The sequence below is a fragment of the Ammospiza caudacuta genome, chromosome 1 (assembly GCF_027887145.1).
Source record: "Ammospiza caudacuta isolate bAmmCau1 chromosome 1, bAmmCau1.pri, whole genome shotgun sequence".
Taxonomy (NCBI): Eukaryota; Metazoa; Chordata; class Aves; order Passeriformes; family Passerellidae; genus Ammospiza; species Ammospiza caudacuta.
The window spans coordinates 101,983,246-102,009,883 of NC_080593.1; the positions used below are offsets into that span (position 1 = coordinate 101,983,246).

The 26,638-nt window shown below is 39.2% G+C and overlaps 1 protein-coding gene across 1 annotated transcript in view; it reads left to right on the forward strand.

Annotated features, from left to right (window-relative positions):
* SPIRE1 (spire type actin nucleation factor 1) overlaps nt 1-26,638 on the forward strand; it is a 126,465-nt gene that overhangs the window by 77,503 nt on the left and 22,324 nt on the right. Inside the window, exons 4-8 of the mRNA XM_058803094.1 lie at nt 270-395; nt 10,349-10,432; nt 11,926-12,090; nt 19,136-19,222; nt 19,597-19,726. Of these exons, the coding sequence (XP_058659077.1) occupies nt 270-395; nt 10,349-10,432; nt 11,926-12,090; nt 19,136-19,222; nt 19,597-19,726 (592 nt within the window). The remainder of the gene's footprint in view (nt 1-269; nt 396-10,348; nt 10,433-11,925; nt 12,091-19,135; nt 19,223-19,596; nt 19,727-26,638) is intronic.

Here is a 26,638-nt window from a genome sequence, read left to right on the forward strand (position 1 = left end):
CCCTCCTTTTTTTTTTTTTTTTTTTTTTTTTTGTTATGAAAAGGCAGTGTCTTGGTTTTCTAGAACATGGTCTACCAGTTCCCTTACCATTCTCATAGTACTCTTCTCATAAAACAAATGGGAACAGAAGGTATAGAAAATACACAATTCCTGACTAAACTTAAATGTCTCATGTTTGGTTGCATTCACTTACATGTTATTTCAAGCTCTGTAGCATTAATGAAAGCCATGGGCATTGTTTTGATCCTGTTATTTATTTTTCTCCCTAGCTGTGTGCTGCCCACCTGCCAACGCGATCGGAGGCGCCCAACCACTACCAAGCTGTGTGTCGGGCTCTGTTTGCTGAAACAATGGAGCTCTACACTTTCCTGGCCAAAATTAAAAGTGCAAAAGAGGTAAGCAGTCTGAGAAGGTTTTCTGCTTTTGAGCTAATCACCATGTGAATTTGGCTTACAAAATCACTTCTGTACCCAGCCAGTAGGGACTGTCTCGGTGCTTGAGGAGATGATCTGTACTTTTCAGGGAGTACACTCCTTCAGCTGAGATGTTTTATTTTTAATTTTGGCCTGTAGCAATTTACAGCCATCAGAATTTGTTATTAATTGTGATGAGTCTATTTGGGAGTAAAGCAGAGTATTTTCTTGGAGGGTAACACCTTGGATACATGTACCCATTCCTGCATGTATGTGTGCAATATATTTTGTGTCTAAACTCTTCTCTGGTGTTTTAGGGATGTTATGAAGTGTCAGAGCTTTGCCTGTTCTTCCTCAGTTCCTTCCCATGAGGGAATTCTCTTTGCTGAGAATTAGCTGAGATTCTTCTTGCTCATATTTTGTCCCCAGTCAGCACTTCTCTTACCTTTTGCTGTATGATTGGTTTGTTGTCTGTCTCATTGGTTTCACAGCAGAGCCAACTTTAAAAATAGAAAAATTTTCCCCTTCAGGTCACAATGCTTATGTTCACTGCTTGTTTGGCTGTTATTGTTGGCTGAAAGGCCATCCTGTGAACCATTGCAATTATCAGGTCTGGCTGAAGAGTGATTTTAAGGTTGATATTTACTGCAGATAGTTTCAGTGATCTGGCCTGCAGAGTGGCCCTGTGAACAATTGTATTAAAACAGTCTGGGTGCTGGTAGCACTGGAAAACTGGTGGGTGAGGGGAAGGGCAGGAAGGGAAACTCATTTCTCAAAGCTGGTTTCTTCACCAATGCAAACTTTTCAAGTAGCAATGCTTTCATAATTTTTTTTTTCCTTAATAAATCCCTGAAGGATTTTCTTTTCTTTTGTAAGTCAAGATCTACAGTACCTTTGAAAAGCAGGATAAGATTTTACAGGCTGACCTAAAAATTTTGCTGCTGAAAAAGGCAGAGCTGTTCCACCCACACACACATACTCCCACTGTCTCCCTTCTTCTGGTTCTAGGGAACAAATGCAGTAAATATCAAGCAAAACAAAAAGTAAAGGAGTTACTCCTTATCAGGTTAGTGAGCTGAATCAGCTCATTAAAGGGTCAGATGAGCCTCAGATGAGTACAAGAGAGCTTTTATCATGTTGATGGTGGAAGATGCAAACTACTCAGAGGCATAAGGGTCTGCTGCTCTTTCTTTCCTGAGTGAGATGCATCATCCAGGAGGGAGAATCCTTCTGAGATGTTTTTCTGCTGCACAGGATCACATTGCATCTCCATTCCTTCACCAGTCCTATTCAAACTGAAAGCAATTTTTAAACTAAAACAGTGTCATAGAAGGATAATTTTGGCAATGTCAGCATGGCTAAAGAGCCACTTGTTTTCTGAAGTGCCTGTGTTTTGGGACATCTGGATCCAATGTCCCTAACACAGGAAGCAGCCAGGATACAAGATTTCCATGCTAAAGCTGTCTCCCAAATCTCGACATCAATAATTTCACATCTTGGCTTTTAACTACTGGACATATTAACTGAGGGACCTGTGCTGGAAACACCTCACTCAACTGCTATTGCAAAGTCCATGTTGAGGCTCGAGGACAGCACCCTTCAGAGTTCTTATTTCTGCTCAGAGAGGAATTAAGTTTCCAATAGTTCTCAAACACCTTGGACACAGTGAGCAGAAATAGGGCATCTTTGTTGTCAATGTCAAAATAAAATATTGTGGCCTATAACCATTTAAAATCATGTCTTAACAAAAATATTTTTAATATTATTTTAAAAAGTGGAAAGGCATTTTGAATTTGCAAATTACTTAATCACCTTATCATTGGGCATAAAAACCCAACAACATCTGAACACACCATAGAGAATACTCTGAGTTAATCCCAAATGAAAGAAGCCATTTGCCTCTCACAGACTATTAGGCATTGATTCAGAGCACATTTAGGTCAAAGGAAGTAATCCTTGTGGATGGAATTTTGGCCCTGCTAAATCAGTAAGACTTTTATTGCTCGCCCTAACCAGAGCCAGAATTTTGACCTTTTGATTTAATTTTACTCTGGATCATTTCCTCAGTAGGCATGTTAGAAATTACCTAGAAAATTATCTTGGAAGCAGCTTTTGGAATCTGAATACTTTTGGGTTTATGATGTGCTTGGTCCTTGGTCATAGCTTTTATCTAACTATAAATTTGGAAGGTGTTTAATTTTGAAAATAATACAGTGTACAAAATAAAAAATAGGTATGAAGAAAATATGAGGTGGAATGCTGTAAATCTTGTTGCACCATTTTAAAGTGACCTTTATAGTTTATACTTGAGGCAAGCAGGGATCATATGATCACACTAGGTTTGTGCCAGTAAAAGTTGTGCTATTGTTTACATGCTCTTCTGTCTTGCAAACACACAGCAGAATCTTAGGTCATGAGGAGTACAGTTAAATAGTTTTCTAGTGAATTCCTTTTTTCTTTTCCTTTTGTTGTTGTCATACAAGTAATGGGTAATAAAGGAGATAAACACTGAATACTTCAGTAAGGAAATTTTATTGTCATGGATTTGTGGTAATTGCATTGACAGAGAACTGGGGAAAATAACCAAGTTACATACATCAGTTCCAATTTAAAAAATATATACTGTGTAATATTGTGGGTTTGACACTAAAGATGCCAGGAACTTAAAATTTTTAATTTGTTTCAAAAAATAACAGCCTAATTTGGAGAGCATCATTTAAATTTCCTCAGACCTAGATGTAGTTGTGGATGTGAGATCAAAATTAAATTAAAAACACCAAAAAAGGGAAAGAATCCTCTGGAATTATTCAGAGTAACTTTCCTGTGGATAAAAATTACTTTGAAATTATTTGGATTCTTTTTAGTGCCACTGAGTGGCATCTGGGTATCTCTTTCTCAGGTATATGAGGTTCATATTTTTTGGTTAGTAAATGCTTAAATAGGCAGCTTCACTGTAGTGGCAGAGGGAGAATTTTATCAGTAAAAATTCACTTGCTTGGAGTGAAGCAAATCTGACCTATATTATGCTGCAGCCTAGAACAGGTTTAGATGGGAAATAAACTGTCAAAGAAGAGTCAAGGAAAAATAATATTGCTGCAATGCTGTTTTCAATTTAGGCCTATAAAAACTTAGCAGGACTTTGAAAGTCCAGGATTTCAAGAGGGATTGAGTGGTAGGTAGGAGGGGTAGGTTTATAGGTTGTAATGTGTTGTAATACTAATAAATATACTGAGGAGTTACATGTTCCCCAGTCATCATCTGTCAGATAACAAATAGAGCATAGATTCACAAAGGGCTGGACTGCATGAATTTGGGTGAGTGTGTTAATCAGAGATGATGAAGTGATGAGTGACCTGTGCACATCATCTCAGTGGATGTCAAATAGAATGTTTAAGGCACTTTGTCACATAATGGATGCCATATGATTATTTCCAGTTTGACTCCCTGTGTATGAAAGGTCAGCAGCAAAGCTGACTTGCAGACAGGGAGATGGTAATTGTATTCTTGAAAAATTTCATGTATTGGATGCACAGGATGAGCAGAGTTGAGAAAGATGTGATAGCATTGTTGCAATAGTTTAAAAAAGTAAACAACTAAAAGTTTTCTTTTTGCAAGGTGAAGTTTTTTTTAGCAAGTTTACTGGGATGTTTCCCAGCTTGCTGGCAGCACCTGCATGCTGCTCTGGGTCTGTGAAAGGTGCCCTTGCTGCAGACTCACCCTGGATACCATCTGCTTGGTATCCAGGAGTGGTCCTCTGATGGGCCAAGACCTCTTAATACTTGTGACCTGCTGTTTAAGCTTTTACAGCTGATAACAAAGATAGAGTACAGCTTGTTTTTCATGTCAAGAAGTGAGCTTTCAAAATTGCAATAAGAAAATCCCACAGAAAGGGATTGTCTCTTTTTCTTTTTCTTTCTTTTTTTTTTTAATTTTTAATTTCTTTTTAATTGCTTTTGGTAGAAAATAGTCCACAAGATGAAGGAAATGCACACATGTATGGCAGGGGGCAAGGTAGTTTGAATATCTGCTAAAAATTGACCCATGTAAAAGAAAAGAGCCATCTTTTTCAGAATTGTCCAAAAGTCTTTGACATATCCTTTGGTGGCACCTGACCATAGACAGAGCTGTAGGCACAAATAAGTGATGTCCTTGAGATAAAGCAAATGTTCCTGCTGTGAAGTATCTGAAAAGGTCACACACATTGCTCAGAAGTGGCGTCGAGTGTGACTGAGAAAGACAGGGAGAGACTATGCAAGCAAAGGAATGCAAAATTGGTGCTCTGGATCAGCCAGGGGATTCACCAGGCCTGTATCCACATTGTGAACCTGCTTTTTGAAGGAACATCTGCCCTAGTCCTCCTCTGGCTCCCTGTTACTGCCCAGTCTTGCCTTCCCTGGAGTTAATGTTCCACGTGCGCTTCATGGCTGAGTGAGCCAGCAAAGTGCCCTTGCTGCAAAGGAACCTTATGGTGTCCCAGGCTGCAGTAGGAGAAATGCTGCCAACAGGTTGAGGGAGGTGATCCTCCCCCTCTGATCAGCACTGGTGAGGCCACAGCTGCAGTGCTGGTTCCAGTTCTGGGCTCCCCAGTACAGGGGAGACATTGACACCATGGAGAGAGTCCAGGGAAGGGCCAGGAATATGATGGAGAACTAAAACAACTCTTCTGTGATCAAAGGCAGAGAGATCCAGGGCTGCTGAGTCTGGAAATGAGAAGGCTCAGGGGGATCTTATCAGTGTTTCTCAATACCTGAGGGGAGAGGGCAAAGACAACAGCATCGGGCTCTTTTCACTGGTGCTCAGTGACAGGACCAGGGGCAGTGGACACAAACTAAAACTCAGGAGGTTCCTCTGAACAGCCAGAAATACTGTTTTTACTGTGAGGGTGAACAGAGATTTTCTGGGGAGGTTGTGGATTCTCTCTCCTTGGAGATATACAAAAGCTGCCTGGACATGATGCTGGACAATAGGCTCTGGATGGCCCTGCTTTAGCAGGGAGCTTGGACCAGCTGCCTTTCAGAGAACTCTTCCACTCTGAAACACTTTGGGACTCTGCGGGTGGTACCACTAAAGGTGATACTGGCATGTGGGATGTAGACCTGTGGGTGATAAACTCCTCAGCTGGCACAGGTGGTGCTAGAAAACACCATGTGATGCTGGCCAGCATGGGAGATGAGGGTCCAGCAGGCAGATCTGTTGCAGTAGGTTTTACTTATACCTCAAAAAAGTTTTAGAGATTGATGTACACCCTAGAGCATCAAAATTAGTATTCCTTCCAAAACTAATTAAGACTTTGTATATTTTTATAATTGCCTACATCTCTAATTGCAGTGAAAATCCATGCTCATCAAAAACTCATCCATAATTTCATTATCCACAGCATGCCTTGTAATTAGGCTTTTGGTAGAAAATAGAGAAAGCTCCCAATCTGTCATCTTTGTACTGTTCTTTTAAGAAATTGCCTTGTATTTCTGTCCTTTCTGATGTAAAAACACAATTCTTTCACTCTGCCTGGATATATTTCAATCCAATCTGTATGAAATGCAAACCTATAAATTCTAATTAAGGACATGCATGAAATGAAATTGTTCCTTTCTTTTATTCCTAATTTCATGCCATACGAAGGTTCAGTTGCAAAAGAGCTAATGAAAAAGGTCAAGTGGCTATACTGCTGTATTATTTGTACAAAATATGATAATGGAGGTAGTTAATAGGTACCTAAAAAATGTTAATGGCTAACTTATTTTGGAAATAGAGTCATTAGCCAAGTTGTGCTCAAAAGTCTTGTGACTGTATCAAGTTTTCAAATAATCTGCTGCTTGGATTTTCAGAGAGCACAGCTGAAGAAATAAATCAGTTCACAAACTTTTCAGTTCATAACTTCACTTTTGCCTACACTTCCAAGTCTCCAGTGACTCCACTTTTGCAGCTGTGTTTTCATCAGGCTTGTGGCTCCATTCTGATCAGTTTGATCCTTCAATTTAGGACCTTTAATAAAGGAAAATACTGCTGTTTTGTCTTGGGCAGGGGAGGGTTTGGCTTTCTTGTGTGATGCAGCCACTGTCACAGTGTTACATGCCCTTGGTTTGGGTTTTTTGTGCCTCTCCTTGCACAGTTATGTTGAGCAGCATGGTGACTATTGCCCCCTCCAGAGCTGAGCAAAGTGCATCAGCCCAAATCTCTGTACATGAAGAACTTTGTCTGCTATCAGCTCAAGGTTTGCAGGGACTGATTTAACTGATTCTATTCCCAGTATGAATTAAATGGGGCTTGGGTCTTTTCAAAGACCTAGAGTAATGCTACTGCCTGAGCCCTTGGAATTTAGACCCACATTGAATAGCTGAAGGTATATTAAAAAAAAGGAGTTTTTCCCATATGTGAATGTTATGTATTTTTAAATTGAACCTAGATGTGCAAGAATGTGTTACTAGTTTCACAGACAGCAGTGTAGAAATCAATTTAATCAGTGAAAAAGTGACTCCTAATTTATAGTATGAACTGGGAACTGCAGTAGACTGTGCTCTGCAATTGGTGAAAGTCAAAGTCCAGGTCTGGATTCCCTAGAATACCACATTCATTAAAGCAGCATGTTTTTAGAAAGCATTTTATGGAAGAGAGTCTTTGACACTGTGCTGACAAGAGTCTTACATAAATTCCCATCTGTCACTGAGCACATCTCAAATGTGGGCCACACAGCAGCAGCAAATCAGCTGCCTGCTTTTAATAGTACAGCAAGAGGTTTGAAGACATTTGATATTTTTATTACTGGCTTTTGCCACAAAATGCAGTCTTTTGAAAAAATGGTCAAATGCTGTAAAGGTTTTTTAAAAAAGCAAAAGCTCTTGAAGCAGTAATTTCCTACACATCCAACCCTTATTGCCTGAATGAATGCCCAGGCTCTAATAGGTGAATTGAGTCTGAGGTTCTGGGATCATTTAGAAAACCCTTTTAAGATGTTTCTGCTTTCTGGAATAGAAATCCATTTAGGCTCTGTATTTATTGTACTGTAATAGCTTTTCTTAAGCCGTTGTCCCAAGGGTAAGTGCAAGTGGCTACAGCAGCAGCAGCTGAGGTTACTTGCAGGCTTTGGAACACAGCTGAATTCTGACAAAGGATCTATTATATTTAAATATGTTGGTTTCTATTATTTATGGTTGAAACAGAGGCAGAAACCCACTGATGCTGGCTGAGGATGCTGGAGGGAAAACCTAATGTTCCATTTAGTCTACAAGTTTAAATATAATCATTTGTCACAGTGAATTTATTCCTTCCCAAGCAGCACCTGACAGGTGTAGAAGAGCTAAAAAAGCCTTCCTAAACACTTCCTGCAAGCATAGAGCACTTGCTGGTTTCTTCCAAAATTTTGCTAGTTCAGTAATGATGGAAATTCCTTTATCTCCTACTCTTCCCTACTGATTGCATGGCGAGCTGCATTTAAGTGCCAGAGCCAGGTGCCAGGGCAGGGAATGAACTCTCCCTACAGAGTGGGTGGCTGTGGTTGCAGGGCTGCAGCCAAGCACTCAGCACAGGGATGGGCAGTGAAAGAAGCCCAGCTTTGGCAGCAGCCTGTGCTTGTACCAGCTCATTTATGTCATAAAAGTGCTCTTGGAGAGACTTCATCTCTTGGCTGGCAGGTTTTGGTCCTGCAGCTCTCTGGTGCACAGTAGCCAGCATCACTTACACCTGTGCTGTTTTGGGTAGGAGCTGCCCCTCTAGCTATGTTCCAGAGAAACTAATTAGATGGCTGCCTTATTTGGAAGAGCTTTCAGCTGCTCAGGGTGGGGTTTTTTCCCCCTTCTTATTTTCTGCTGTTAAAAAAACCAGGTTGTAATCTCTTCTAGCTTCATGAAATATTTATGTCAGCCAAAAGCATCAGCCTTTGGGCATAAACCAGCCCCATAAACTGTATGGTAGGGAACCTGGTTGCTGAGATGGGTGAGGGTCACCAGTCTTGTTGAATAGCTGAAGTATAGGTTAAGCAGCTGGAACACATTAATTTTTTAAAAAATTAAAGTTTACCTTGCAGTATGGGAAGGAGGAGCAGATCTGACAGTTGTGAGCCCATTTAATGAAGTTATCTTTTTGGTTACAAAGAGATAAGGGAAAAAGTATCAGCTGTTTTATTTTGCAGTTTACCAGTAGATGTTAACAGTTTGCAAGAAATAAAGTCATTTACAGTTCATTTAACTGCATTTGAAATGATTACTCCAACTGTATGATATAGAAAAGAAGAAACCCTGGATAGCAGAGTACACATAAGCAAGGCCTTTCCGTTACCCATTCTTTCCATGTTTCTGTTTTTCCCTTGGAAAGGGCAATTGCCTGTGTCAGACTGACCACAGTGCCAGGGCCGGCAGAAGTTTCCATAAAGAATTCTTTCCCAGTTGGGTATCCTGTTGTGGCGCTGCAAGTCATGCCAAAATGTTCCCACATTGTCCCATGATGGATCTGCTTTTGTTAGTGTGGGTGATTTATGCTTTTCTGGAGTCTCCTTGTAAATGATGTATTTTATTTTGATAGGGCAATGGTAATATTTCTTCTTTGATACTAAAGCAATTGTGCTACTTACATAAATAAGACAATAAAGAACCCATCTGGTCTCCTTCCAAAGCCTCTGTGGTAGCTGACTCACATGTCCTATCTTTGCAGCCAGGTTTGGTGGATGCTTGCACTCTTCAATGTGCAAGTTAAGCACTCTTCCAGTGCTTCCATTTCTTATACTAAAATGTTGTCAGTTTAGGAACTACCTCCAGGAGAAAAGGAGTTTTTAAGAGTGCTATTATTTTTATTTTTTCTGGAAAGCTCAGAAGCTGAATTGAGACTGATTGTTCAGTTCCATTAAAAGAAGAACATAAGTGTTTAAAGGTGGGAATACTTTTGATAGATACATCTTTCAGATCTCTGACCTGTTGCTCTTGTCTCATAAAAATAAAAAATGTTTTTAGTAGAGGATTTAAGTATCCATTTCAGATATATTAGTGAGTACTTAGAAAATTGATCTAATTGAACATTGTTAAAGATTTCCTGGAAAATTTTACATAAAAGTGAAGTGCATTACTGAAAAATTACTTGTACTGCTGATTCCAAAACATTTCAATACAGAAGTAAACAAAAAAAACCAAAAAAAAAACCCCCTTTGAATAAACAGGTGTTGATGTGTATAAGCAAATTTGTGTAAAGCCACAGCCTTCTGTGTTCAAGCTTTCCTATTCTATGATCTGCTGTAACTTTTAATTGTTTTTCATTTTTTCATAGTGTTGGTATGAAAGGGTTTTTTTGCCCCTTTACACTCCATCTTTTCCATATTTGTGTAATCTGATCTTGTTAATAAGTAGCAGTTTTCATCTTTGAAAGATCAGTTTCTCTTCCTCACATGATTTTATTATGGATATTTCAGAATCTATACTCATGTTATACAGACTAATTAATAATTTTATATATATTATATATATATATATGCACAATTCTGGCACTATTCAATGTTTCTCATAGTTTATTTCTCCTTCTACAAAAATGAGCTGCCTTGAATTCAACAAGCATTAATTTTGGTATGAATGGATCCTTATCAAGCTGGTAATATTTTCTGTGTTGTAGCTTAACAGACCTGATAGGTGATTAAGATTTTTTTTCTGTGCATATAAAGATTTAGGGATCTACACATTTTAATGTGTAGTTTTATCTCCAGCATGTTATTATCTGAAGTACTTTCATACTCAGAACTTAACATTTGTTCCCAGCATTTAAGATGAACTTTCCAAGGGAGAGAAATATATTCAAATAGTGTTCCAAGTTACTTTTACAGTATTGCTATTCAAGTAATAAAACATTCAGCAGAATACCCAAACTACATGATACAAGAGATTAAAAATTAAGCTTCAATTTTACTTGAGAGTTAATGCCACTGTTCATTTATTCACTCATTTCCTTTTCATTGCCAGAACCTGAAGAAGATCCAGGAAATGGACAAAGAGGCAAGTGATGATTCCAGCACGGATCTCGATGAACTGAAAAATGCTGACTGGGTAAGACAACAATGGAATAGTGATTCAGCATCACTACTGGCAGTTTCTTTTTCTTTATAAAGCTTAACTAAGGCATTATTACCTCTGCCCTCATGAGACCCCACCTGAAAGAGTGTCTGTAGTTCCCAACAGAAGAATCATGTGGACCTGTTGGATTGAGGCCAGGGGACACCAAAAAGATGCTCAGAGGGCTGAAGCACCTCTCTGTGGAAACAGGCTGAGAGAGCTGGGGTTGTTCAGCCCAGAGAAGAGAAGGCTCCAGGAAGACCTCAGAGCAGCCTTCCAGTAAAGGAAGCCTCCAAGGGAGCTGGAGAGGGACTTTTTATAAGGACATTTAGTGACAGGACAAGATGGAATGGCTTTACACTGAAAGAGGTTTAGAGTAGCTATTAGGTAAAATTCTTTATAATGGAGGTGGCGAGGCACAGGAACAGTTTCAGCAACCTAGTGAAAGGTGCCCCTGCCCAGTGCAGGGGGGCTGGAACTAGATGAGCTTTAAGGTATTTTCTACCCAAACCATTCCATGATACTGTGCTCAAATCAGTCTCTAGGGTTTTTTAAGTATATGTATTAATAGTAACCCACTACAAGTTAGAACTAAATTAAATCCCAGCTTCCCTTTGCAGACAGATGAAACAGTGCAAGTATCCAAGCAATATATTTTTCTTTAGGCTGTTTTAATGGAGAAGCTTTTGCAGTTTTCAGACTGAACATTTAGACAGGTACCATGCTGACTGCCCTTCAGAGGGGCAGTCAGGCAGTAGACAGAGACACCAGCTGAATTTCTCTAGAGATGAAAGAAAAAGGCAGCAGGGAAACTCTTAAGCAGGAAGTAACTTAATTTATTTTCTAGGTACTGTTCTTGCCAGTTCATAGAGCAATATTACAAAGTTCTTAAAATATACTATATTTTACTTTCCAGTCTTCAATCCACCACCTGTTCTTTCTTCTCTCCAGCCATTCTGCTTCACAGAAAATGAGAGGGAGGTGTTAGTGTGAGGTACTCTTACAGGCAGAGCAAAATAAGTTGAGTTTTTCTAGTGCAAGATCTTAGGACTTGGGAGTCCATTCCAAAATTTCCATTTAAAGAACAACTTTTGAGGAGATTTTACGGAGAGTCCTGGGTAACAAAGTTTCAGATTCAGTCACTGTTTTAATTCACACAGTATTAGCTGTAGGTCAAAAAACTTTGATTATGTGTTTGCAGTATACTTGAAATGGGAATTTACATGTAAGGTATGAGAATTTCAGATCCTCTTTCCATACTTCAGGTGGGACCCAGCAGTCCTGCTGAGTTGCAACAAAGTTTTATTATGTTCATGAGTGTTAAAAATAAGCTTATATAAAATAAAATGGGATTTGGTTGATGTGTTAAAAATAAAATAGTACAGCTGTAAATATTTGGTGGTGTCCTGGAAGGAAATTTTGTTTTAATGTGAGATGGTATTCAAGGGTAAGGTATGAATTAAAACTTCTGTCTCTTTTGTCTTCAGGCCCGTTTTTGGGTGCAGGTGATGAGAGATTTACGGAATGGGGTTAAACTGAAGAAAGTCCAGGAGCGTCAGTACAACCCACTGCCCATAGAATATCAGCTCACACCCTATGAGATGCTGATGGATGACATCAGATCCAAACGCTACACCTTAAGGAAGGTCATGGTAAGTCAAGAGAGTCACTGGAGTTTTTCAAACCTGAGATGTTATTTTCCTTTTTTTGTCTTCTTTCTGACATTTTTTTTTCTTCTGAGAATCTTGAAATTATTATTTCTTATAGATACTAATTGTAGGATCTCAGCACATCAGGACTGATGTGCTGAGTCACTGAGACCACCCTTGGGGGGCTCGGAGGTCCTGGAATGTTGCCAGAAGTGTCTGGTGGCTGGACTTTGATCCTACACAGGAGACGACACCTGTATGAGGATGGGAGGATCTCACGGGGATAAATGGTGAAGGGATAGGTTAATTAGAGTGTGAAATACAGGGTTTAGAATTTCGGTACAGGGGGGTCTAGAGAAGTAAGATGGAGGAATTGGGGCGTGTCCTGTCCTTCTTCTTCTTCTTCTTGGCCTCCATCTTCTGTGGTGGTGGTGGCACTTTGGGATTGGTTCTTACTAGAGGTGCACTTGTCAATAAGGGTGAAAGGTATTGGGGAAAATAGGTAAATATCTTATACGTAGTTTTGGGTATAAAGATAGGTTACCGCCCCGGGGGCTCGCAGTGTGCTCATGGCTGGCTGCTGTGCAGACCTCTGTCGGGCCGAGAGAAAATCTTGTAGATAAAAAACTAATAAACACTGAAGACCGAGAAAAAATCTGAAGACTGTTTTTGTCCTTTGGAGCGCGGGCTGCCCAAGGCCATCCCGAGCCTTTCCAGGCCATAAAAAACAGCCGAGAATGGGACAACTAATGTTCATGGGGTTTATGTGGCATCATAAATTTGTGCAGTGCATTGAGGGAGAGAACATGAAACCAACACATGTAGTGTACTTTGTTTTCCATTTAGAATTCTGAAAGACATACCTGCCTATCATAAGCTTGAACAAATCACTTGTGTTGGGTTTATGATCACTTTAAGAGTCATCTCAGAAGTCCTGTGATGCTTTCCAATGAGAGATTGTTTTAGACTTTTCTTATTAGCAGTACATTTATCTTGAGCTACAACATAATTTTTGGAGTTCCAGAATGTAAAGTGCTACCATGAATGATACTGTGATGGGAAAGGATAAACCTGCAGTGGTTGAAAACTGCCTGTATCACAGTGTTTGTAAACTTACTTTACTATGATCTGTTACAAATTTTCAAGGAATAGTCTATGTTGAAAAAAAGTTAAATATTCCATTTGTAGAAGTTGAGCTCAGTTATTTTCAGCATATTTTCTTGTTGCTTTCCAATCAAGACTATGCCACAGCAAGCTAGAGAATGTTCATGGGTCTCCTCTCCCTAGATCCTCATAGAAGTGCTTGTAAAATTGACTTGAGGCTCTCTTTTTATCAGAACCCATTCACTGGTGTCTCCCTGTTCTTTCTGTCCTTTTGGGTTATATTCTTTTCAATATTAAGATCTTCTTCCTGATCATCTAGCAACTGATCTGAAGAGTGTCTTATCCCTGGTAGGCCATTGTAAATCCCTTTGTCAACGGCGTGTATTTGGTCAACATCAATATTTATACCTTACACTAACTTATCTTCACCTGGCATTAGTTACAATGGAAGCATTGTCTTAGAATATTCAGTATTCAGATGTATTTCTTTCCTGACAAATCTTCCCACAGTGAGGGAGCTGTGATTCCACACAAAAAAATATCAGAGGGGAGGATGGGGGTGAGGGAGACAGATGAGAGAGGCAGAAAGTGTGTAGTATAAATGCTTTTTATGTTTGAGCTGAAAATACTTTCCTAATCGAGATCTGGATTTAGCCTATCTGATTGTATTTATTTTCTGCTGCAGATGTTGCTTAAATGTTAAATCAATAGGGTAAAATGCATACCCAGGTAATGATGTTGTCTGTCTTTCCCCTAACAATGCAGGGAACTGAGCTAAGTGTTCCTACTACCCTCTGCAAAAGAGGACCAGGCCCCTCAGGACCTCAATTTCTGTTTGCAATCAGAACAGTAGTTTTGTTTGAATGGGAAGCCCTGGGTCATCTAATTTTGCTTTTGTCAGACCAGCTTTTAATTCAGCTGCTGCTAAGCAAGCTCCTGCCTCTTCAGAAGAGATTTCCTTCATTATGTGGTACATCTTGGGGGCACAGCTGCTGCTCTGCTTATCCAGACTCTGGCTCTGTACAAAATCCCCGGAAGCAGCTATTTTTGGCCTGCTATCTTGTCTTCTAGATAGAGTGTCCACCGTGAACTCTGGGAATAAATATGATTGCAATCAGCTGCAGGTACAGTACCTGTAGGGCTGTCTGTGATGCAACTGCCAGCTTAGTCTGACAAGTGCTGATGACACTGTGTTAGAAAAATCACTTCTTTCTTACTGGAAACCTTAAACTCAGTAACTTGGATTCTGCTGCAGGGTCTGCTTGAAGATTGTGCAAAGCATGTTCAACAATGAGAGTGCAGCTTGACATGGAATGTGTGGAGCCTGAAGGATTCACACAGAATTACAAGTTTAGTTACATTGCATAGATGCATCTTCTAACTGGCTACCACAGGTTGAAGTTGATTGTATGGATTCCCATCAGCAGAAAGCCTTGTTGTTCTTGAGAAGAGGAGAAAAGGATCCCAAATCTGAATTTTAAGGATGTCTAGGAAAGATGGATTATGTTTCTTTCTATCATTCAAAATAGTTCAGCAAAATTTGTATTAAAAGTAATTTTGCTTTAAATTTATGGGTGGTAGTTTTAGACTTGGTAGCTTGTGAGGACATGTATCCTACTAATGATACCAAGAGGTTAAGTAAATTTCCAAAGTAATAAGTAATTTCTTTAAATAAATGAAATGCAACATGAAATCTTTACTGTTCTTTTTGTTAATGTGATGCTGTGTTTAAAAGAGTAGCTTGATCTGTCGCTGACTGCTCAGTGTTCTGCATAGAAATTAAGGAAGGAACAGATGTTCCTGTTAGGCCATATTTTAGTATCAGTGTATCAGACTGTTGTGCTAGCAGACAGCAGTAACAGGAGCTTCCTGTTCTCACCCATTGTTATAGTGCAAATATTCAAAATGTTTTGAAGATGTAAAATGTCAAATTCTGGGCTTTTGGTAAATAACTGCTTTCATTTGTTTCGGTGACGTTGGCATTTCTATTTCAGTACATCTGAAAATAATTTCAGATTTGTCATCTTTCTGTCCTGAGGCAAGTGTCCTCATTGCTGCAATTGTTGTGGGAGCAAGATAGGTTTCAATCTGGAATTTTGTAAACTTTAAGTATCTACCTTAGAGAGATTTAATAGCTTTCCTCACCTATGGAGCACCCACTTGCACAAAAGCTAAAAGCTGTGGTCATTGGTAGAGTCAACACCTGGAAATTAAGAAATGTAAGAATTAAATTACTCTTTTAGGTTTAATTTTTCTTTATTATTTGTATGTGTTGAGCTGCAGTTTTTAATTTCAGAATGCTTCACAATTAGCTCTGCTTTCTGCCTGTCTCCACCTCCCTCCAAGCTATGCACCATTCACTGTATTTCTTGAGCAGTGCTTACCGAACAGTAGCTGATGCCTCTTGTGTTACCTGCTCAATTTGTGTCTGTCCAAATTTATGCCCTATCCAAACTCAGCATTATGTTACATCACAGTTACACTCTTTGTAGGTAAGAGCACTCTTGTCATCATATTCAAGCTCTTCACAAGTACCTGTAATGCAGTGGCCATGTTGCAGAAAGGGAATTTAAACATACAGGTTGAAGCCATTATTATCAAAAATATTCAGTAATTTGAATATCTAACCTGAGAATCCTGTGACATGGGGTGGTGGTTTTTTTTTGTTCAGTTGGTTTTTTGTTGTTTGGGGTTTTTTTCATTTACTTCTTTGCAGTATATATCATCTTAGAGTACTTAGGTTAATTGCAGTAACAGCTGTGCACAGACAGTATTTTCATAAGCATGAGTTCATATACTTCAAGCAGAACATAGAGAATGTGAGCTTTGCTGTGCACAGGACTTTGACCACTTTATCCAGCTGGACATTTTAGAGTTTGTTGTTCCCATACACACAAGTCTGACTTGGTTGTGGTGAGTTGCTTTCAGCAGGGGAACTGTGCTTTTTATTTTACACCTTCATCACATGACAAGTGTAGGAGTCATCCTAGGCAGAGCAGGGAGCTTTGCAGTTCCTAGTCATGCTTTAGGGATATTCAGAGGAGGGACTCTGTGGTTACCCTGTGGTATCAAAAACTTGTTCTGCAATAGATGTGCAGGAACAGCAGTGTGAGTACAGTGCCTCATGATGGGAAATACCAGAGCACTTCATTTTTGGACATTGCTGCTTCAGCTTGCTGTGGGGTGTCAAAATACTGTGTAACAACTGTGTTGACTAAAACACTATAGTGTTTGCATAATGTAAGCTGGTAAATAGAGATCTACTTAAAATAATTTAATTCACCACTGAACTTTATTGTGAGTTGTTCTGGAAATGATGTAGTGCGTCCCCTCTGTTTCAGTGCCCATGCAATTTCCTTTTAAATGAAAATTTCTAGATAGTACAACAATATCAGTTTCCCATTGACTGTTATTTAAAGATAGCACTCTCCTACTTATTGCTGACACCTTTTATAGCTGAAGAGATAAATGGTTAAGATAATTGAGTGTCAATGATAGGTAATGTTACCTTTTGTGAAAGTTATCAGCAATGAACTTCTTGCTTGGGATCACCATTTTTAAAGCTTTGAGCTTCAACCAGAGATAACTAAGTATCATTTGCCATTTTTTTAAAATTGCAAATCCATATTTATATATTAACATGTGATGGTAGCAGGTTGTTGGTAGATTATAACATACTAATTTTTCTGCGCATTAGCTGTTTAGATCTCTACATTTATGTTTGGTTTTTATAATAATTGGTTAAGCTTTCTTCACACTGTTTTAATGCATACTGTTGTACAAAAACTGTTTTACACGCATGAAGGCTTAGGGTAGTTCTACTTTATTCAAATACTGATTTGTAGTTGGGGCCAGCCTGTTATATGGAGAGGAAAAAAAAACAAACAAACTTTTTCCTTGGTATTTTGGTGGGGTTTTTTCCCCCTGCAGCCTGGGTATCATGGCTGCATCTGTGCAATGTCTTTGATTGAGACTTTAATCAAGAGCCATGAATTTTAATTAAGTAAAAGTAAAGGATGCATTTGAAGTTGCTCACTACAGAGAGAGTTAGTTTGAGTAAATAAATCTAGTCTGCACAGAGAGGATAAAAGTTTCCCTGCAGTATCTTTCATGTCAGTATCTTGTTTGGGTGCCAAGTATGAAAAGGTGGATTCTGCCACTGATGCTCCTGCTCTTGGCTTCTTGGCTGCAAAGCATCCACTTGCTTGGCCACCAGCTCCCCATGTATCCTGTGGAAAATCACTTAAGCAAATCCTACATTTCTCTTTTTCCAATCAGATGGTAATACTGATACTAATTATACCCTGGTGGCATTAAGTCAGGGCCTAGAGTGCCCTGAGGTGAAAGGCTCAGAGCCATGTATTATTTATTGACTATTGTCACACAGAGGGTTGTTCCCCAAGGCTCCAGCAGAGATTATCAGTTTACAAAACGGCTGTTCTGATGGTAATAATTCTCAACTTCAGCCATCAACTTTGACATCTGATGAACAGTAGCTCAGGGAAGAGACACTTCTCATTTCATTAACCATCTTCCAGGGCATGCTGGCCTCAAAAAACTGCTCAGTCTTTGAACAGAAGAAATCAATCATATCCCTTAAAATAGTATTCTCCTCATCAGGAAATGTCAAATCATGCTTTAGTATAAACCTTTTCCATTTTAATTTTTCTGCACTATTTTTAAGAAAATGATGCATGTTGCAGAGTTTAGCAGCTTGGAATTCTTTGCCAAGCAACATGAAATTCACTCTAAGGAAACTAAGGAGGGTGGAACAAATAGAGTTTGGAGTGTGTCTGGGGTAGGATATCTCCAGATAGAGTCCTCAGGAAAGCAATTAAATGTTCCCCAGGAGGGATTCTGCATCTGATTTCTTAGAGGACAAGGGATGAATCTTCTCAAGGAGGCTGTCACTCAGCCTCAGCCTGGACACAGGGCATGCCTGAGGTGAGCAGAGCTTGTATGGAAGCTGCATGGCATTGGTGAAGTTCAATTAGGGATCATATTCAGGTGACCTTATGGGCATTTAAACCCCTTTTTGTGATAGCAGCAATCCTTCTGGTTAGCAGAAGGACGTGTTATTTGCCAAAACCAGACATGTGTCTTTACATAGGTTTTCTGGCTACAGAGTTTGGATGAATACAGTCCCACAAAAAACAAAAAGAGGCAACTGACCCTTAAAAAAGAAAAAAGAAGTCTGAAATATGGAATACTGGGTCTAAGCAATACAGTGTCATTGAAATTTGTGTCAAATTGGAGGGCAGGACTGATGGCTAGCTACTGTGCAGTAAGAGGAGGTAGCAGAAGTATATATATGACATAGGATGATATCTTGTCCCTGACAGCATGCTTGGGCACTGTGCTCTGTGACAACTGAACCTGACAGGTGGGGTTTCTTTAAGCATACACTAATTCCCAGTTTACAATTTATACATTCTTCATATGATATAAAAGCTTCCATTGCCTTCTTTAAATCCTGTACTTATAGTCAATTGATGACTCTTCCCTGTGATGTCTTGTATATGGTCTTACATCTAAATGTCTAGGTGTCTCTGGAGAAAACAAAACAAAAAAGCAAACAACCCTCACCCAGCCCCTCTGCTGCAGAAATATGTGATTTACAGTGACATAGACATAGACACATTTGCAGCCTTGATGTTTGATTTCATTACTTCAAAATCCTCAATATTGCTGCTTAAAGCTGCTGCAGTTGGAGTTATTTTGCAGCCATCAGCAAAACTGAAAAGCTGCTAAGTACCTTTTTTTCTGCTTGCCTGTGCTCTGCATGTGGATTGTTGCTCCTCTCAGGACTGGTGGGGTTTTATGTCTGGTGCAGGTGTCAGAACACTGCAGCTCTGTCAGGGTTGTTGTGAGTTTCCAGTTGATCTCATCTGCATGAATATAAATGTGAAACACAGCAATATATATTTCACTTTCTCCTTTCCAGGTCAACGGTGACATCCCACCTCGATTAAAAAAGAGTGCCCACGAAATAATCCTGGATTTCATCCGATCGCGACCTCCACTAAATCCTGTATGTAATCCAGTGGCCTTCATTCCATACAAAACAGTGGCTTTTCAAAGCATGTTTGGTTCCAGCAAACACCTAAACATCATATTTTCTGCCAGGGCTTTCAAAAATATTGTCTTTTGTACATAGAACAGGATCCCTTAAAAGAACGGTGTGTAGTATGTTGCACATCCCAATTAACAGATGTTATTGCCAGCAGCCCTTTATCCCTAGGGAACCACAATGCATAAAACCCTCTTTCAATTTATGCTGAGGTTTGAAATTGAGTATATGTAAAATCATATCACAGCATTCCACATTTTTTTTCCAAAAAAGTGTGAAATCTACTTTCAAGGATGCACTTTTTAATGTCAATATGATTATCTCTGTATCCCAAGGCCTCAGCAAGGAAACTGAAACCAACCCCGCCGCGGCCCCGCAGCCTCCACGAGAGGATCCTGGAGGAGATCAAGGCAGAGAGGAAGTTACGTCCAGTCTCCCCTGACGAGATAAGGCGGAGCAGGCTGGGTAAGCTCATGGCCAGTTTTTACCTGCAGCATCCACAGAAAACTTCCCACACAGGAAGCAGCAATTTTAGCCACATCTGTGCAGATGTCACCAAAGATAAATTACTCTTTCAGAAAAAGAAATAGCCTACAGGCTTTTCTAAGGCTGTGCAATCTTTATGCTTAGTTATATTTTAAAACATGAAACTGAATGGTTTACCTTAATTCCATTCAAGTTTTTAGTGTATTAGATGAATTGAATGGTATTGTATTGCTTGTTGCACGTGACAGTTTATGTTAGATTTGCTGAGAATGGAGCAGGTATTGCTTGTCTCTAGTGCAGTATACCCTGACTATCTGCAAGTATTCTTTACATGTTGATTTTTAATTAATTTATTCTCTTTGTTTCCTGTTGTTAGCATCATCAACTTGTTTATTTTAATTTAAAATTGGCTTTGATTTTGTTTACTGAATCTGTTGCATTTATTTTGTATCTAAATCTTTGCTTCCTTTTCCAAGTTATGGAAAACATGTTTGTAGGTCTTTTCATGGGAAAATAATTCAGACTTGCCCTGCAAAGCATTTCATTCCTGCGATGTATTTTCAGCAAACCACTATGAAATGATGCAAATACTATGTGATGCAGCAGTCACCCGTTTGCATTATTAGTTCAGTGGTTCTGATGGCAAAAGCATGACAAATACAGGCTTACATAGTGACTTAGATTGCTTTAGGTGTACTGCATTTATCTGTATCAGAAAAATTGAAGTAGCTAAATTTTTAAAGAGCAAATGTAGAATCTTATGGCTGACAACTGTCAAAAATCCACGCACGTACTCTCTGTCACTGCTTTTTGAAAGATATTTGTTCTTGCCACATGTGCCCAAAGGCACTGGTCCAGATTCAAGTGGATTGTGACAACCCGTTGTTTCTGGAGAAAACCAATTCCATCAGTCTTGCTTTGTTGCATTGTTTTTGAAGTGCTTGATGGAGTTTGGGGGATGCTTGCCTGTGTTTGTAAAAGAACAATGCTTCAAATATTGGGTTTTTGGGCCTTCCAGTTTCTGGTTTGGATTCAGTTTATGTTTGCTGTATCAATTAACATTTCTCACAGGCCTAGACTTTTTTTCCAAATGTAGGAAGCTTGTAGGAATGTGGAATGATTCCTTACTTTTCTTTCAGACATTCAGTTTCAGTGTTTTATATGTTGTGCATCTGGGAACTACCGTGTTGTCTCAGGGGCAGAAAATATGATCTAATAAATCTTTACCATTTCTAACTGATATAAATGGCATCAAACCCTGTTAGCAAACAGTTTCTAAAACTGATGTTTAATTTTGAACTACTACTGCTTAGGACTTCTGGACTGATTTCAAGGCATTACCTCCAATGAAGGATACCTGTCTTCCACTTATTCTTCCCTTTTTGTTAGAGCATTAAATGTTTGTGTTTTGGAACTGGGGTAATTCCTGTCAAGTCCAGTGAATTGACTGGATTAAATGCCACATTAATGGAAGGTAAAAGTAGATGCATGCAAGTTTTTTGTGCAAGTATATATTAGTTGCTAGCATGAAGAACTAAAAAGACCAAAGGCCTTAAGATAATTTTCCTTATGTTGACATATGAGGTTTCATTCTTTCTCATAAGTGGAATGATTGTTACACCTTAAGTTCCTTTTAAAAAAGAATGTGCTTGTGCAGTTTGGGAACAGAGTAACATTAGAGGCATTCAGTATGGCACAAATAGATCTGCCATACAGTTTAAATGACCACTGGATGTAATTTAGTGTAACAACATGTAAGGTAATGAGGTTTAAGGATTATAAATCTAAGTAGAAACACCATGTGGGACACTTGCACCATCTGGACAGAAATATTTGTTGCTATCAAAAAGGAGGAAAAAAATAGCACATTACAGTGATGTATTCAGAAGCATAAGGTGTGTTTCACATGTCCCAAACTCCTTTTTGCTCAGTTTATACAGTCAAAAGCCCAACTGCACTTGGCTGTTGGGGTGAGTGGGGGCTGTACTCTTGCAGTTGCTCATGTCTGATAAGGCTGTACCTATGGCATGTGTTCCCCAGCAGCCACAGGCTCTGTCTCCCTCTCTCTGCACCACACATGGTACAGGTAAGATCTTCTCTACCCTGGCCAGTCTCAATCTAAACCTGCTCTGGAAATGGGGTTGAACTGTGCTCACAAAGGGAGAGGTTTGAGTACAGGAGTTGGAGTGAGCTTTCAAATGACCCCATAAAATCATCATTGTAAGCCATGGAGACAAGCACAGCCTTGAGGTACATGTGCTTTTAATTAAAACCATGGGTTTGTGACTCCATGGCAAGTGGAGCTAATGGAGCTTGCAGAAAACTTTGTTTCATGTGCAGGTTTTATCAATGTCTCAGCATCAGGTGATAAACACCTGCTTTAAGTATGTGCCTTTATGCTAAGTATGGACAGAAATTTTGGTACTGTTACTGTAGCTATTACCTATGCATAATTTCTAGTTAATGAATACAGAAAAAAACTCCCTGACTCCCAAATTTAGCTCTGAGTCAGCCACCTACTGCATGCAGCACTTTAAATTATTCTCATGAGCAAAACTTGTCCCAGTACAACCTTTTTATAAACATCTTTTAGGGCAATGGTGGTATGTGTGTCAGGCCTTTTCTACCGGCTTGCAGATTGATCACCTGTCAAGTAAAACACATAAGCTGATTTCAATTTTGATGCATTTTTGCACATTCTTGTCATTGGGCTTGGCCTACTTATCTGGATTAGTGCACTGAAATTTTGTTTTCAGTTGAAGAATATTTTGAGGATCTGCCCCCTGAATACAGTGTTTAATTGGAAATATGGATAGGTCTTTCCAGAAATGAAGAACATCTGACCACTTTCTTATCTGACAATAAAATCATCAGAGGCTCAGGAAGAAGAGAATAATATTATGGATGCATTTTAAAGGCTAAGTGCACCTAAGGTTTTTAAAAAGAATGGGAATCAGTACAAATCAGATTTTGTTTGGCCTTTTTTTCCATCCTCTTCAAGGAGGATTGCTCTACTGCGCAAGTTTAGCTTGGGTGTCTCTCCTTATTAGTTTAATTGTAATCATTGGAGATTATGCTTAAAAAAATTAGAAATATCTTTATTTCAGGTCACTGAAACTTGTGTGAAATTTGGTTTTGTGCTTTCAATTTTTTTTCCAGCTCTTTCTCTCCTCTCTCTCTCTCTCTTTCCCTTTTTCCTGTTGCTCTTTCGTGGTGATTTTATTTTAGAGTATTAGATTTTTTAGATATTTGTCTCTTGTTTTGATATTTGATTTATTGAATTCCAAAAATCTTAATTTACTAGTAATGTAATTGCTCTGTTTGCAAGTCCTGTTTATGCTACTGTAGTTTTCAGATTTTGAGCATTACTACAGTGAAGCAGTTGTATGTCTGACACATTTTGGATTTAAGCAAGAGAGTCCAAAATGTCTCAAGTGGAGTTAATATTTTGTTTTTGTTATCCTTCTGCTTTTCTAAGAGCTGAATCATTTTCTTTTTTTGTTGTGTTTGTTTCTTTTTTTACAGCAATACGGCCACTTAGCATGTCTTACAGTTTTGACTTGTCAGGTAAAATGTGCTGCACCACCTGATGTGGTTGTTGTGCTTATTGTGAAATTTGTTCCATCTGTTTGTTGAATTCCCATCTAAGAAAGAAACTTGAAGGGATTCTTCCAAGATACGGTCAGTGAAAATAAAAAAAATGGATAAATTAGTTATTAATACTTACATTTCCCTTGCCATAAAAGGATGCCTAGGAACAGGAAACATCTGCATTTCACCTGAAATACAGAGTGTATTCACCAGAATGCTGCAATTCTGCTTAAATTAATAAACAAAATAAGGTTATTTTGAGAGCTATTCCAGACTCTTAAAATGATTGCAGAGTTCAGCATTGCCTTCAAGTCTGATTTATTTATTGATAAATCTGACTTCTGCGTCTTTGCACTCACTTTTTGACTAGACCATCTTTTGCAGTACTTCATTTCTCACCAGGATCCTAAAACTAGCTTTGAACTCATCTACCTTTCTAGATTAAATGAAATATACCTATGTATATTGATCTAGAAAGAAACTGTCTGTTCTACAGTGTCTTTATGGCAAAAGCTTTCTGAGGTATGAAATCAAAGACATTCACCAACAAAAAAGGCTAAACCTTCCTTCTTTACTTGTTAGAACAAATAGGTTTGCTGGTAATAGCTGGTACAGAGGATCCAAAAGGTGACCCTTCATCAACTATCTAATATAAATTTTCAGGTTTCCTCTGGTGAGCCATTAGTTGGGACATGCAGCAGCTGTATGAACCTGCTGCCCTTTGGATACTGCAATGTCAGATAGCCTAGTAGCCAGAAAATAATTCATTCCTTCCTCATTGTACACTAACATTTCCAGGATGATCAGGCCCAAAATTTCCATCATTGACGTTGGAAATATTCAACATCAGCCTCAAAGGTTTGTTGGCAGAGGAGATAGCTAGCTCTTATCTAATTTCCCCTAGGTGACTCTCAAAAAAGTCTCCAAATAAATCCATGTACCACCTCCCCTCCTTCCTCTGAGTTACAGATAGAAACATCTCATCTAGGACTTCACAGAGTTCACATCCTCAATTTTTCATGCATCCTTTAGCCTCATCTGGTTATTTTCCACATCTGACTGAAATGCTGGCATATTGTGAACCAGAAAGACCACATAGAAGTTCTACCTAAAATATACAGCATTTATGTAATATGGAAACACAGTTCACAAGTGACACATCTGTGAACATGGCTCCCTGTTCTGACTGAGCCAGGGAAACAGCTTGCCACTGTTGAGAGGGGAGGAGGGACTCTCACTGCTCCCTTCCTCTCCAGGCTCCCCTCTATGCATGTGATTCTCCCCCTTCTCTGTGTCAGTCCTGCTCATTTATTCACAAGAGGATTGTGTTAAACTCCTGTAACCCAGGAACAAATACTACTAATATTTTTGTAGTTGTTCTTCTGCTCTTTTAGTGATTGCAACCTGCCTACTATCTGATCAGATGATCAGAGAGCTGGCTGAGGAGGGCAGCTGATGAGCAGGGGTGGAAGGGAGGAAGGAACAGGCTCTGCTGTCAGAGGTGGTGACAAGCTGTTAATGCAGCTCGAGCCTTTTTGTGAAACCTTACACTCGTGGTGTGTGGTGCAGCTACTACAGCTGTCTGCTGGGATTCACATTACATATGTACATGGCATCATATTTTACTCCCCTGAAAGCTGCAGGGCCCCCAGGGCCTCAGATAGAAGCATAAACAGGCAAACTTATGTTTTCAAAAAGTATTGCTACTTTCAGATGTGCCAAAAGTTCTAGTTTTAAGAATATAAAACTGAATATGCCAGTGACCAGCTAAAGGGAAATGTTCAGATCTGTCCTTCTATGTGTGTCTGTCTGCTTCTTCTTTTGCCTTTCATTTCTAAGAATTCTGAGACATCCTCATTTGTTTAAATCCAAACAATGTTTTGTAATCCATTCATTCATAACCATAATATTTTTCTTTTGAAGAAGTAACTTTAAAAATCTGTACTCTACTTGGATTTGCTGGTTTTGACTGACCACTGAAGAACTCTTCCTGCTTTCTTTATCCATCTCCCAAATGTGATTGGTTTTGGTTTTGCAAGTCATGTGGTTCTCAGCAAGTAGCATCATATGGCGTGACTGAGTGATCTGATAAAGTGTCCTTAGAAGTAAATTCAGGATGATTAAAACATTCCAGTTAGGTAGATGTGAGACACCAGATGAGCAGTAAAGTGAATTAGATGGGTTGGGATATTGATAGTAAGCAGATAAGCAGTAATTTTGGATGCTGTTGCTTCGCGTGCTTTTACTTTTTTCATTCTTTCAGAGGCAGAGAGGCTGTACTGTGCTTCCATCACTGCTTGCACACACTTGCTTTTTCACTGCTCTCATTGCAGTCTGCTTGATGGAATTGCTGTCACAAAAACCCCACAAACCAGCTGAAAAAGAGAAGTGTTTCCTGCTAAGTGCTAAAGGACGGGTGCAGGTTTCTATTATTCATGCTGCCTGCAATGGGGAGGATGCAGAATCCTGAGAAGAATTTTGCTGGCACCAAGCCAGTGTAGGTGGTGTGTCACAGTGCCCAGCTCCACACATCTGCCTGCTGTTCTCCTGAAGAGGAGAGGAGGGGCTCCTGGGCTCTCCTTTTACACTGCTTTTTCCTTCTGGTAGAATAGAAGGAACAAGTGGTAGCCACCTGTAGTGAGTTACCTGAGAGGTACTCAGATAACAACTGGGGACCAGGGCACTCATTACCACTTCCTTTAATAGAAAAATAGCAGAAAAGCAGCTTCATTTCAGTGCAGTGCTGAATGCAGCTCAAAAGATCAGTCATTGCCACTCTTAAGACTCCAGTTCTTACCTCAAAGCTGTGTGCATTGCTGCTTTGAAGTTGTTATTTCAGAAACAATTTGTACATTTTGGGGGAAGGAGGGAACTGGGAAATGTGCAGGCAGAGAGAAGGAAACTGAAGCATTTAACACCAAATTTCATGGGCATTATTACTTTTAGATTATGTCTGTCTCAGACCAGTGGGAGGCACCAGGTCTTTGTAAACTCTTTAGTTTACATAGCACAGTGATACATGGGATGCAAACACAGCCAAAGATTGATTTATTTGTTCTCAGGTTTGAATTTAACATCCGAAGTTCAGTGAAATGAGCGCATCTCTGTTACTTTTACTTATTATGTAATATGTCCCACCATATTATTGACATAATAGCCAGCAAAAAGCAAACATACAATAATTCTGCAAATCTATTTTAGCCTTCTTTTAAACTCAGTGTAAAAAATTATAATCCCAAGGAGTACATATCCTGTATAAAGGAAAATTTAGGTTTCTGTCATCACTCTTGGCTGAGGAGA